Genomic DNA, 12,148 nt, shown 5'->3' with positions numbered 1-12,148 from the left:
TCCTTGAGGACTCTTTACCAGTATTCTGAGATGTTCATATATTGCTCTCAGAAGGTGTCTGTAATCTAATTTTTCTTATTGTTAGGAAATATTCATAAAAAACAATGACTTTCTTTTTCTCTATATAATCTCAATGCTTTTGTATAATTCACAGGGTCGAATATTAAATGTGTATTTTATTTGATGTCATAACTCATATTGGTTCTTTTTTTCCTTTTTGAAAGAAACTTATTTAATAACTTCAAAATGTTTTATTTTGGATATCCTTGTTTATCTAGTACCACATTACCAAGACCCAGCTCTTATAGGGTGACAGCATGGTTAAATTATTATTTATTTTCTTTTTCATAGTGATAGAAAACTTTGAAAACCCAAACCATAAACCTCAAACTACTCTTAAAAAGTGGTAAAATTATTGTTTCATGTGTTTATGCCGTCATCTGAATTTGAGTCTTTAGGTAAAAATGAATAAACTTTAAAAATCTCAAGTTGATTGCTTTATTTTTCCTAATATAATTTTATGGTATGCCAAATAATGGGCTCCCAAAGATACCTATATTCTAATCCCTAGAAATTGTAAATATGTATCTTGAATAGCAAAAGGAATTTTGCGGATATGATTAAGGGCATGGACCTTTAGGTGGTAAAACTTATCTGGATTACATGAGTCCTTAAAAGCACACCTTTATTAGCTAGGTTAGAGGATGGAGAAGGAGGAGAGATCAAAGTAAGAGCAGCTGAATTTGCTGTTACTGGTCTAAAGATGGAGGAAGGGAACCACAAACCAGGGAATGCAGGTGGCCTTTAGAAGGTACAAATGGTCAGTAAGGGAATAGGGACCTCAGGTTCTACATACAGCTGCAACAAAGTGAATTCTGCCAACAATCCACATGATCAAGGAAATGGACCCTGTCCAGAGCCTCCAGAAAGGAAGCCAGCCCTACCAACACCTTAATTTTAGCTCTTGTAGAACTATAAGACAATAAATATGTGCTCTTTTATGCCTCTAGGTCTGTGGTAATTTCTTACAGCAAATAATAGAACACGAATACTTTGTAACTGTAGTTCATGACCAACCTAAACAATGAGTTATGTGAGTAGAAGGATTTCACCACTTTCTCACTGTTAACAAATTTCTCTCATTAGCTATTCTTTTGATTTAAGAAATTATAATTTCCTAAAATATAATAGTATCTTGGGAGTAATTTATTATATTGTTCTTTCAGAATAAGTAAGTTGGTAAATTGGTAAGTAATTTGGTTATCTGAGAGTAGATTTTAGATGAAAGAGTAAAAAAGGAAACATAGTTTATGGTTAATCTGGGGAGGTGTCCCTTTCTGGGGAGAATTTTGACTAGCTATAGACTACTACTAAGGTAGTGGCTATTTGGGGAGATGCCATTGATATTTGCCCACATTCAAAATCCAACTGGTCTGCCTCACAGTTTTTCAAGACTAACCTTCCTTTGTACAAAAATATATTTCTGAGTCTTTCAAAACAGCAATTGATTTATCAGGTGTTGCTTAGTGTCTCAATTTTGCTGAGGCTGGCTTTGACTCTCCTGTCTCAGCCTCTTTTGATCATCTTACTTTTGCTGTAAGCCTTGTGAACCTGATAATGTAACTCCCAAGTTCCCACACTAAGCTCTCTTCAAATTAACTAATCTCACTCTGTCTCAGAAAATCAGCTAGGTAATATCCTGGACCCCATTAAAAGCTTCTTCCTCTTTCTCTCTCTTCTTACCTGCTGGTTGAGCACCTGAGTCCTAAATGGTACCCTACCTTTGGTACTGGGAGGTGAGTTTCTTTCTTCTCTCATGGATCTATGAATAATTAACCTTATCTTCCCACATTCCCTCCAAGTGTTCCTCCCTGTGCCAAACCTGACTATGCCAAACTTTATTTACATCCTTACTTAAATCACAACAGCACACAACATCACTTCTGAAGTTTTCTTGTCAAAAAATTGAACCTGAATTTGGTCAAAACTCTTAAATCTAAGTATCAATTTATATGAAATAAAACTGACAGAAGAACATGTTAAATAACACCACGAGAATACAAATGGCAAAATCCAGATGTGAAAAACTTTTTAGAACAAATGATCAAGTTCCTGCAACAGCAAAAATCTGTAAGGCAAGAAATAATGTGGAAAATAGGACTTAGATGAAAACATATCTAAGAGATTTTTTTAAGCCAATCGCAGTGATTGTACCTTATTTACATTTTGATTTAAACAAACTGAAAAAACATAATTTAAAGTAAATACTTTAAAAATATGAATCTATGGTTTTAAAATACAAGTTAAGATCTCTTCCATCTACGCTGTAGGAATTAACTAAATTGAAAATGAAAGATTTGTGTAAGCCGGCTTCAAAACCTTAAGTGGTATCAATACATCAAGTCTTATTTATCTCTATCAACCACTTTTAATATTCATATAAAATAGTTGTGTGGTAGTATTTCATAATTCTTGTTTGTCAGAAATATTATGGGTTAATTTATTTTTATTGCCAGGAGCAGATTATTTTTGTCTTTGAAATTCTCAGTCTTTACTTATTTTCTAAAAAGATATGTTGAAATGTATATGTTCTTTTAAAAAAATATATATTTGTAATTCCAGAAAAGGAAATTTCTAATATTTCGTACTGCTGATGAAGCAAAGCTTATAATTTACTCATTACCCCCTTAAGGTAATGTTTAAGCAGTTAGGGGTTCAAAAAGAGTGAAAAAGATGAAAAAAAAAATGTAGTGAGTGGTAAAAGTCATTCACTATTTTATTTTATGTATGAATTTTTATTAGGAATTTAAAGTTTTGTATTACAGTAGTATAAAATAGTGACTTTTTTCTGTTTTTTTCATTTCTCTCATATTTGTTTTTGGAGGGAGCCTATAGCTAATAATGAATGTCTCCTCCCTGCCTCCTTTGGTATGGGGATAGAAACACACTACCACCGAGCCACACCCCTAACTCCTAATAATGCATATTTCTGCAAAAATAATAATGTAAAACAAAACAAAAAAACCCCAAAGCATCAATAATAGAATTCAAGACTTAAATTTGACTCTACGTTATAAGGAAAGAAAACATGCATATAAGTTTAGTCAAACAAATTTATCATCCTTTTTGCAAATATGTGTGTTGCATCTGAAAAAAGCCTCTAGTACCATCTACCAAATAGTTTTTTTTCCTTGCTGTCTTCTTGTATACATATGCAAAAATCTCTTTTGTCTTAGTTGATGCTTATTGATCTCTAGATTAGTTCTGAGAGGATAGATGTACTTCAACTTTCATGATTTAGAATGTGTATCAAAGATATTTTAGTGACATTTTGTGTTTAGTTTCAGTTTTTGCTGACATTCTTGAAATACTGTAATCAGAAATTTTTAGATGTAGAGACTATAGAGAACGTTAAGGTATCTTACTTTGTTTTGTCCTACAGAATCTTTGCGTTTACCCTTTCAGTATTATTACTTGAAAGTAATCATGTGAATGGAAATGGTATGTTTTTACAGTTCTTGAGAGATTTCATGTAATGTTTTATCATGTTTTTCTACTGAATACTTTAAAAATATATGTGTATCTTCTGTTCAGTATACTAGAATTTTATTAAGAAAACATTTCTAATAATTCCAGATAAAGATACATTCTTTTAAAAAATTATCTTAATATGTTACCGTGATCAGTTTTAAATTTTTACAAACATTTTTGTTTTGTTCAGTCAATTTTTCTTTCTTTTTTCCCTTCAGTGGTCTTATGCTTTAGAAAAACCCAATACTGGCAGCATATTTAATATTGCATGGTCAATTGATGGCACTCAGATTGCTGGAGCCTGCGGAAATGGACATGTTGTTTTTGCACATGTAGTGGAGCAACGTTGGGAGTGGAAAAATTTTCAAATAACATTAACTAAAAGACGGACTATGCAGGTATGATTATGATCATAGGATGATTGAGCCTGCTTCTTTTCACATTAGTTCACTATATATAATATAGAATTATCTTTGTTATATTTACTCAAAATTTATGAAAATTCAGGCACATTTGAACCATTTTAACTATGCCATTAGTTAGTCACCTTTTCATGATGATAACAACCTTTCATTGAAAGAGAATCGAAACGGCTGTAGTTACTGTGGTTATAGATTTAGGACAGGTTTGTGGAATTTGAACCGTTTATGGAATATGTGAATTTAATTAAGGAAGAAAGTTGGAAGAAGCTCTGACACATAGGAATAAGTTAAATTTAACTACTAGAACTGACTCTAAGGCAGGCCTAACTTGCTAGTTACCAACAGGAATAAATTATTTTATGTATTTATCATAGGTACTAGGGATTGAACTGAGAGGAACTTTACCACTGGCTATATCCCTAGTCTTTTTTTTTTTTTTTTTTTTTTTTTTTTAGCTTTTGAGATGGTATCTTTCTAAGTTGCTGAGGCTGATCTCAAACCTGGGGTCCTCTTGCCTTAGTTTCCTGAGTTGCTGGGATTACTGGCTATTCTTATTCATAATTGAATGAATTTAATTAACCTGATTTTTAAAAATTGCCTTTTAAAAATTACCTAAGGCAACTCAAAATTGGAAAATGATGGGAAGTTCTTATTGGGAATTAGGAAGTGTGGGGCAGAAAAAAAAATCTTTCCTCATCATTCTTGGTTTCTGGCTGAGGCCCCTATGACAAAGAACATGTTAACAAGAAAAAAGAATTCAAATTTATGTAATATACATTTTACATGATATGGGATCCTTCATAAGGAAAATAAGTCCAGAAAAAAACAGTTAAATTGATATGCTTTCATTATTAGGTTTGATGAAGAATAGATAGGTGTAAAGGAATAATATGATAGAGCAAAAGTAGTATACCTAATTGGGAATAAATGGGAAAGCTTAGCAAGGCCTGTTTGTTCAGATTCTTCTCTGAGTCTCTCTGTTTTAGAGACAAGGGTATTCCTTTCCTCTGGAACATGAAGGTCTTATAACCTGCTTTAGAGAAGTGTCAGAGTGACCTTCTCCTCTTTCTGTTTTCTCAGATTCCTTCAGCTTGAGATATTCAATGTGCTATGGTGCCTTGTTTTGGGATTAGTATTTAATTTTAATTAAAATTCTTTATAAGATTGATACTGAGAGTTTGGAATGTGTCAATGGGTGATAGGGTGAAATGTTTATAGGTCAGAGAACATTAGTAGATTATCTACTCTGTTGTGAGCTTCTTACAGTAAGACATATGTACTATATTTCTCTCAGTTTTGTCTTTGTCTAGGGGCTCCACTAGCCCAGGCTTGCATATAAAAAGTGCTCAACAAATATATTATAATTAGTTGAAAAAAGGTGTTGGGAAGAGGCCAAAGACAATTTGCCAGTGCAAATCTTCTGCCAAAGAAAGGGAGATTCTTCTTCCTATTATCTATATCATATACGTTTATCTTCAGTATTTATAATTCATATTGTAATTGCTATAAAAATTTGGAAGCATGTAGTTTGTAATTTCATGATCAGTTCTGTTCAAATATTTTATTTTCCCCAATCTCTAGATTTTTAAAATTTGGATATGTTCACAAGATTAATAATAATTAGGTTAATTATAATTTTTCTATGGTCTGTTTACTTGTTTTAAATTTAAAAATTTTTTATTTGAAGAATTTAAACCACACACAGAGTAGTGGTACAAATCTCTATATATTCATTACCCAGCTTCAGTAATCAATCACATCCATATCAACACTCATTTCTTCATTTATTTTCAAGTAAATTCAGACATCATATTTCATCTGAAAAGTTCAATTATACAGCTAATATATAAGGACTTTTTAACATAACCAAAATAGCATTTTCATACTTTAAAAATAATTCCTGGAACTAAGGATGTACCTCAGTTGGTAGAGTGCTTGCCTCACATGCACAAGGCCCTAGGTTTGATCCCCAGCACCACACACACGCACATACACACACTCACACAAAATTCCTAATATTATCAAATATCCATGAAATGTTCATATTTTCAGTTGTCTCTTACCTGTTGCAGTTTTGTTCTTATTATTGTTTTGTTCCAGTACCAGGTTCAAAATCCAGGGTTTTGCACATTTTACATCAGCCCCTGCAAGATATATGGTTTAATATGCTCCTCAGTCTTTCACTTTTTCTACAAATAGGTGGATCTAGATGATGATGTAAATTTATATTTCAGTTATTTAACTTGAGAATCAAAACATTGTATGTTGTAGTGGATCTGTGACAAAGAATACATTGTGAATTCTAATTAACTGATTTAGAATGTAATTATTCTATTTATACAGTACATGGGAACTATCTAATATAGTATTACTCAAAATAAGGACTAGTCTTAATTACAAAAATGCCCTAAGATGAATATATCTAGAAAGAGGAGTTTTCTTTCAAAACAAAAAGGAATCATCGTAGTAATAGAGGATTTTTATCTGAGGTAAGATGAATCATGAAGTTTTTATTTTTTATTTTTATTTTTTTTTTATTGGTTGTTCAAAACATTATAAAGCTCTTGACATATCATATTTCATACATTAGATTCAAGTTGGTTATGAACTCCCAATTTTACCCCAAATACAGATTGCAGAATCACATCGGTTACACATCCACATTTTTACATAATGCCCTATTAGTAACTGTTGTATTCTGCTACCTTTCCTATCCTCTACCATCCCCCCTCCCTCCCCTCCCATCTTCTCTCTCTACCCCATCCACTGTAATTCATATCTCTCCTTGTTTATTTTCCCATTCCCCTCACAACCTCTTATATGTAATTTTGTATAACAATGAGGGTCTCCCTCCATTACCATGCAATTTCCCTTTTCTCTCCCTTTCCATCCCACCTCATGTATCTGTTTAATGTTAATCTTTTCTTCCTGCTCTTCCTCCCTGCTCTGTTCTTAGTTGCTCTCATTATATCAAAGAAGACATTTGGTATTTGTTTTTTAGGGATTGGCTAGCTTCACTAAGCATAATCTGCTCTAGTGCCATCCATTTCCCTGCAAATTCTATGATTTTGTCATTTTTTAGTGCTGCGTAATACTCCATGGTGTATAAATGCCACATTTTTTTTATCCATTCATCTATTGAAGGGCATCTGTGTTGGTTCCACAGTCTAGCAATTGTGAATTGTGCTGCTATGAACATCGATGTAGCAGTATCCCTGTAGTACGCTCTTTTAAGGTCTTCAGGGAAAAGTCCAAGAAGGGCAATAGCTGGGTCAAATGGTGGTTCCATTCCCAGCTTTCCCAGGAATCTCCATACTGCTTTCCAGATTGGCCGCACCAGTTTGCAGTCCCACCAGCAATGTACAAGAGTACCCTTTTCCCCACATCCTCTCCAGCACTTGTTGTTGTTTGACTTCATAATGGCTGCCAATCTTACTGGAGTGAGATGGTATCTTAGGGTGGTTTTGATTTGCATTTCTCTGACTGCTAGAGATGGTGAGCATTTTTTCATGTACTTGTTGATTGATTGTATGTCCTTTAAATGGCTTATTTAATTCAAATTATCTTTGCACCTAATATTTGTAAATAATTTTTCAAAGTTTTATAATCAGAAAATTTATTTTAAAAGGGAAATTTATGCTTTCAGTGGTTTTTAAACATTTGGTTGCATTTTAACTAAATTGGATCTACACAGTGTTTTTACACAGAACATTTTCCTTTACTCATTCAATAGAGGTTTATTGAGTGATACCTACTTGCCAGGCATTAAGCTAACCAATAGGGAATATAGTCATGAATAGAACAAATTTTGTCCCTATTCTCATGGACCTCCTAGGTTGATATTTTGAAAATCTTTTTTCCCCCCATAAATTCAACTCAAATTAACCTAATGTGAGAAGGGAAGGAAAAATATTACTGGCTTATGCAAAGTCAAGTCACAGGCTGACTTGAGGCATTGGTTCAGGTTTAAATTAGGTGTAAATAACTTTATCACTTCGTCTCTCCTTTTCTCTGTAATTGGCTTCATTTTCAGAAAGGCTTTCTCCATTTTGTGACTTTGGTAGCTCTAGGTGTACATTCTATTAACTGCCGGTCCAGCAGAAAGTACTTCTCTTCTTAGTAATTCCATCTGAAGTCTCAGCGTTTTAGTCTCATGTGCTAAGTCTGGGTTTAATGTATTTGATTAAGGGAGACGGGGAAGATGAGTCAACTCATCTGAGCTACTTATTTATTCACTGAAATTAGTGGAATTGTTCCTCAAAGGACAATCAAGGCATATTTATCAGAAAAGATATGATTTGATTTTGGGCAGACAAAATAGATATCCACTTATTTCTTTCCTTTGATTGTTTAGCAGCCATACTGTATTATTTATTTATTGTTACCTGTGGCTTGAAACAGCAACATTTATTATCTCTCTGTTTTTGTTAGTCAAGAATCCAGGCTTGCTTTAGCTAGCTTCTCTGGCTCACAAGTCTCTTAAGGCTGCAATAACGGTGGTAGGCAGGGCTAAAGGCTCAAAGAGGGAAAATTTGCTTTCAAGCTCATTGACACTATTGGCAGGATTCAGTTCAGCAGTGTCTTTTGGACCAAGGGTTTCAGATTTCTCTTCGTTCCTTATATGTGTTCTTCCCATAGAGTATTTTGCAACTTGGTAGTTTACTTTATCAGAGCAAGTAAGTGTGAAGAGCCAGACAGCAAACATTAAGACATTAAGTCATAATTTTTATAAGGTCATATTTGCCATATTCTTTTCAATACAAGCAAACTCTTAGGTCCACCTCATACCCAAGTGAAGAGATTTACACAGGATACAATTATCACAAGGTGAAGATTGTTGGGAGCCATGTTACCACATACACATACCTTCATCCATATAATTCAGAAATATATTACTTACCTAATGCAACTATTACACATAAGATTTTAAAACAAACTCATATCACCTCCTAAAAAGAAGATAATTTAGACTCATCCAGTTATTGCATCCAGCATCAACTCTTTGGTCTGGAAAACTGTAAGTATATTTTAACTTTTCTCCTCCCTCCTCCTTCTCCTCATATTCTCATTTTACAATGATTAAACAGTTCAGAAAAGAAAAAGGAAAACAACACACAGTGATGACCAAGCCCCTAACTCAAAACCAGCTTGATGGGAATATCCTGAAAACTTTTTATTAGCAATAGAGTTAGTTGCTTGGTCAATTTGGTCAGTGTGCCTTCCTGGGAAGATCTCCTTGGACATTTTGGAGTACACTCTTTTTTAGGGGCTGTAGTTTTTAGTAGCCTACTTTCTTTTGTTGTGAGGTGGGGGTCCCTGGATTTCCATAGGGACTGAACAATCACAGCTTTTCACTTGTAGGGTGTAAAGTTTTACAGTATTCTCAGAAGCTTAGTAGGATTTTGGTTGACCTGTGTTTTATTAACTCAGAAACCAGAGATCTTGTTGAGTCTTTTTTGTTATTGTTCTTTTTAGATATACATTACAGTAGAGTGTATTTTGACATATTATACATACATGGAGTATAACTTCTCATTCTTGTGGTTGTACATGATATAGAGTTACACTAGTTGTGTATCCACATATGAACATCGGAAAGTTATATCCAATTTATTCTACTTTCTGTACTATTCCCATTCCCACTTCCCTTCATTACCCTTTGTCTAATTCATTGAACTTCTATTCTTTCCTCACCCAATTGTATGTTAACATCTGCATATCAGAGAGAACATTCAGCCTTTGGTTTTTTGGGGATTGGCTTATTTCACTTAGCATGATAGTCTCCAGATCCTTTACCAGCAAATGACATAATTCATTCTTCTTTATGACTGAGTAACATCCATTGTGTATATATACCACATTTTCTTTATCCACTTATCTATTGAAGGACACCTAGGTTAGTTCCGTTAGCTATTGTGAATTGAGCTGTTATAAAATTGATGTGGCTGTGTCACTATAGTATGCTGATTTTAAGATCTTTGGGTATATATGGAGGAGTGGATAACTGGATCAAATGATGGTTCCATTCCAAGTTTTCTGAATAATCTCCATACTATTTTCCAGAGTGGTTGCACCAATTTGCAGCCACACAAGCAATGTATGAGTGTATCTTTCTCCCCACATCCTCGCCATCATGTTGAGTTTTGATTGTTAAATGCAGACCTCAACCTGGCAGTTGCTGTTTCCCAATAATAGGATTCATTGCCCTTCCTCTCTCCCTGGAGCTCAGCTTTTGTGGATACCATATTCTGGAATAAGAAGGTTTCTTAATCTGCTCCTTAGCTCCAGGATGCATTCTAGTAGATAATTCTTTCCAAAAGACTTAGTTGATGACTTTGTTAGGATGAAGTGCCTAAAGGGGAAACGGTGCTGAGAGAGAGGATGAGGTGTTTCTAGTATCTCAAGCCTATCTTTGTTTCTTTGTTGTCATTCTGACTTTAGCATGGGGTATAGATTTGGCTTTGTAAAACAAAAAAATTTTGTAGTTGTAGATGGACAGTATGCCTTTATTTTATTTGTGTATTTTTATGTGGTGCTGGGGATCTAACCCAGTACCTTACACATGCAAGGCAAGAGCTTTGCCACTGAGCTACAGCCCCAGCCCTAGATTTGGCTTTTAATAGTTGCCAAAGTTCAAGATTATCTGACTCTTAATCACTTTATGTCTTGTAAAGGTAAGTGCTAATAATAGTGATTTTAGGATTAAATGAGATAATGTATATAAAACAAAAATAAGTGATAGCTATTGCTCTCATTATAGCTATGTATAGAATTAAGTGAGTGTTTAGGAAATGTAAAACAAAATTTTTGGAACTGGTCAATCTGAGGGTTCTAAGAATAAGTATCAGGTGATATATGAGTATGAGGATATTAATCCTAGGGCTGACCAGAATTAAAAAGAATAATGGGTACATTTTAAAATTCAGCACAGACATATTTAATGTGAGAGTCATCAGAGTTTTACAACTATAACAGCATTTACCAGAATGTCTTTAGTTGTAAGACTCTGGTGAATCTCACATCTCACTAGGTATTTTATTAAAGTTTGGTTCTGTTGTGCCAAATACACACAAAAAAGTCATTCTCCCTAGAAAAACTTCAGGCAAATATGAATTCTATGGAATCTGTAATTTGAGGTCTGTACAATTGGAATTTAAATATCATATTTTCTTAAAGGTGTATTAAGTCAGCTTGCAGAATCAGAATGTGTAATAGTAAGCAGAACAAATGACCTGGTTTTCTTAATAAATAAATTGTAAATTTAAATAAGAGGCATGTATTTGAAGGAGGAATTGTTTCAGAATTAAACAGACTTAAGAAACAAATTAACTAAATGCAGTGTGGTACTTTGTTTTCTTTCTTTTTTTAATTAATTAATTATTTTTTATTTATATATAACAGCGGAATGCATTGCAATTCTTATTATATAGAGATAGCTCAATTTTTCATATCTCTGGTTGTATACATAGTATACTCACACCAGTTTGTGTCTTTATATCTGTACTTCGGATAATAATGATCATCACATTCAACCATCATTAATTACCCCTTGTCCCTCCCTTTCCCTCCCACCCCACTGCCCTATGTAGCGTTCATCTATTCCTCCCATGCTCTCTCTTCATATTGGCACTTTGTTTTCTATACAAATAGACCGACTATATATTTGGAAAAGAACTGGAGAAATGTGATCTCCTACTATAGAAAGACATTAGGAGACAACTGAATATATTGTATTGCATTAGAGAAACTAGCATATAATTTAGCTTTAAAACTTTTACATCATGTTTCTAGGAGAAGATGCTATTTTGGAAATTTAAAAATGTCTTAGGGAGCTCAGTCAGACTTCTGGTGAAGATAGTGTCATAAGTTCACTGAAATCATGTTCATGTTATTGTTCTAATTAAAAGTCACCTTAGTACTGGGACCAGTGCTTCTCCTACAGCCTTCTCAAGAATGCTTTGTTTTATATGCCACATAACTGGGTCTAGAAGTAGGATAGGTATCTTATTCCACAGCACTGATTCTAAACCATTAAAATCTCCTATTCTTTAAAACATTTCATCTCCTTAGAAACATTTCTTATCAGAGTAGTTTTCTCTTTGCAGTCATTTCCCCCTACTTGTAGAAGAAGTAAACAAAGATATTAGTCTTTTTCTTCTTGACTGGCATCTTTTTTAAAGACTTTAAAAAATATC

The 12,148-nt window shown here is 33.7% G+C and overlaps 1 protein-coding gene across 5 annotated transcripts in view; it reads left to right on the top strand.

Moving 5' to 3' along the window:
- Positions 1-12,148, top strand: part of Ift80 (intraflagellar transport 80) — a 140,902-nt gene that overhangs the window by 66,141 nt on the left and 62,613 nt on the right. For 4 of the 5 annotated variants that reach the window (XM_058578329.1, XM_058578327.1, XM_058578331.1 and 1 more), the window contains one exon: positions 3,750-3,929. The exons of the other annotated variant lie outside the window; for it this stretch is intronic. In XM_058578329.1, the coding sequence (XP_058434312.1) occupies positions 3,750-3,929 (180 nt within the window). The remainder of the gene's footprint in view (positions 1-3,749; positions 3,930-12,148) is intronic. 5 annotated transcript variants of the gene reach the window in all.

The sequence above is a fragment of the Marmota monax genome, unplaced genomic scaffold (genome assembly GCF_021218885.2).
Source record: "Marmota monax isolate L192 unplaced genomic scaffold, Marmota_monax_Labrador192_F-V1.1 WCK01_AAM20220418_F8-fsc00256, whole genome shotgun sequence".
Lineage (NCBI taxonomy): Eukaryota > Metazoa > Chordata > Mammalia > Rodentia > Sciuridae > Marmota > Marmota monax.
Note: the sequence above shows the minus strand (reverse complement) of the source record. Positions and strands in the feature narration are given on the sequence as shown.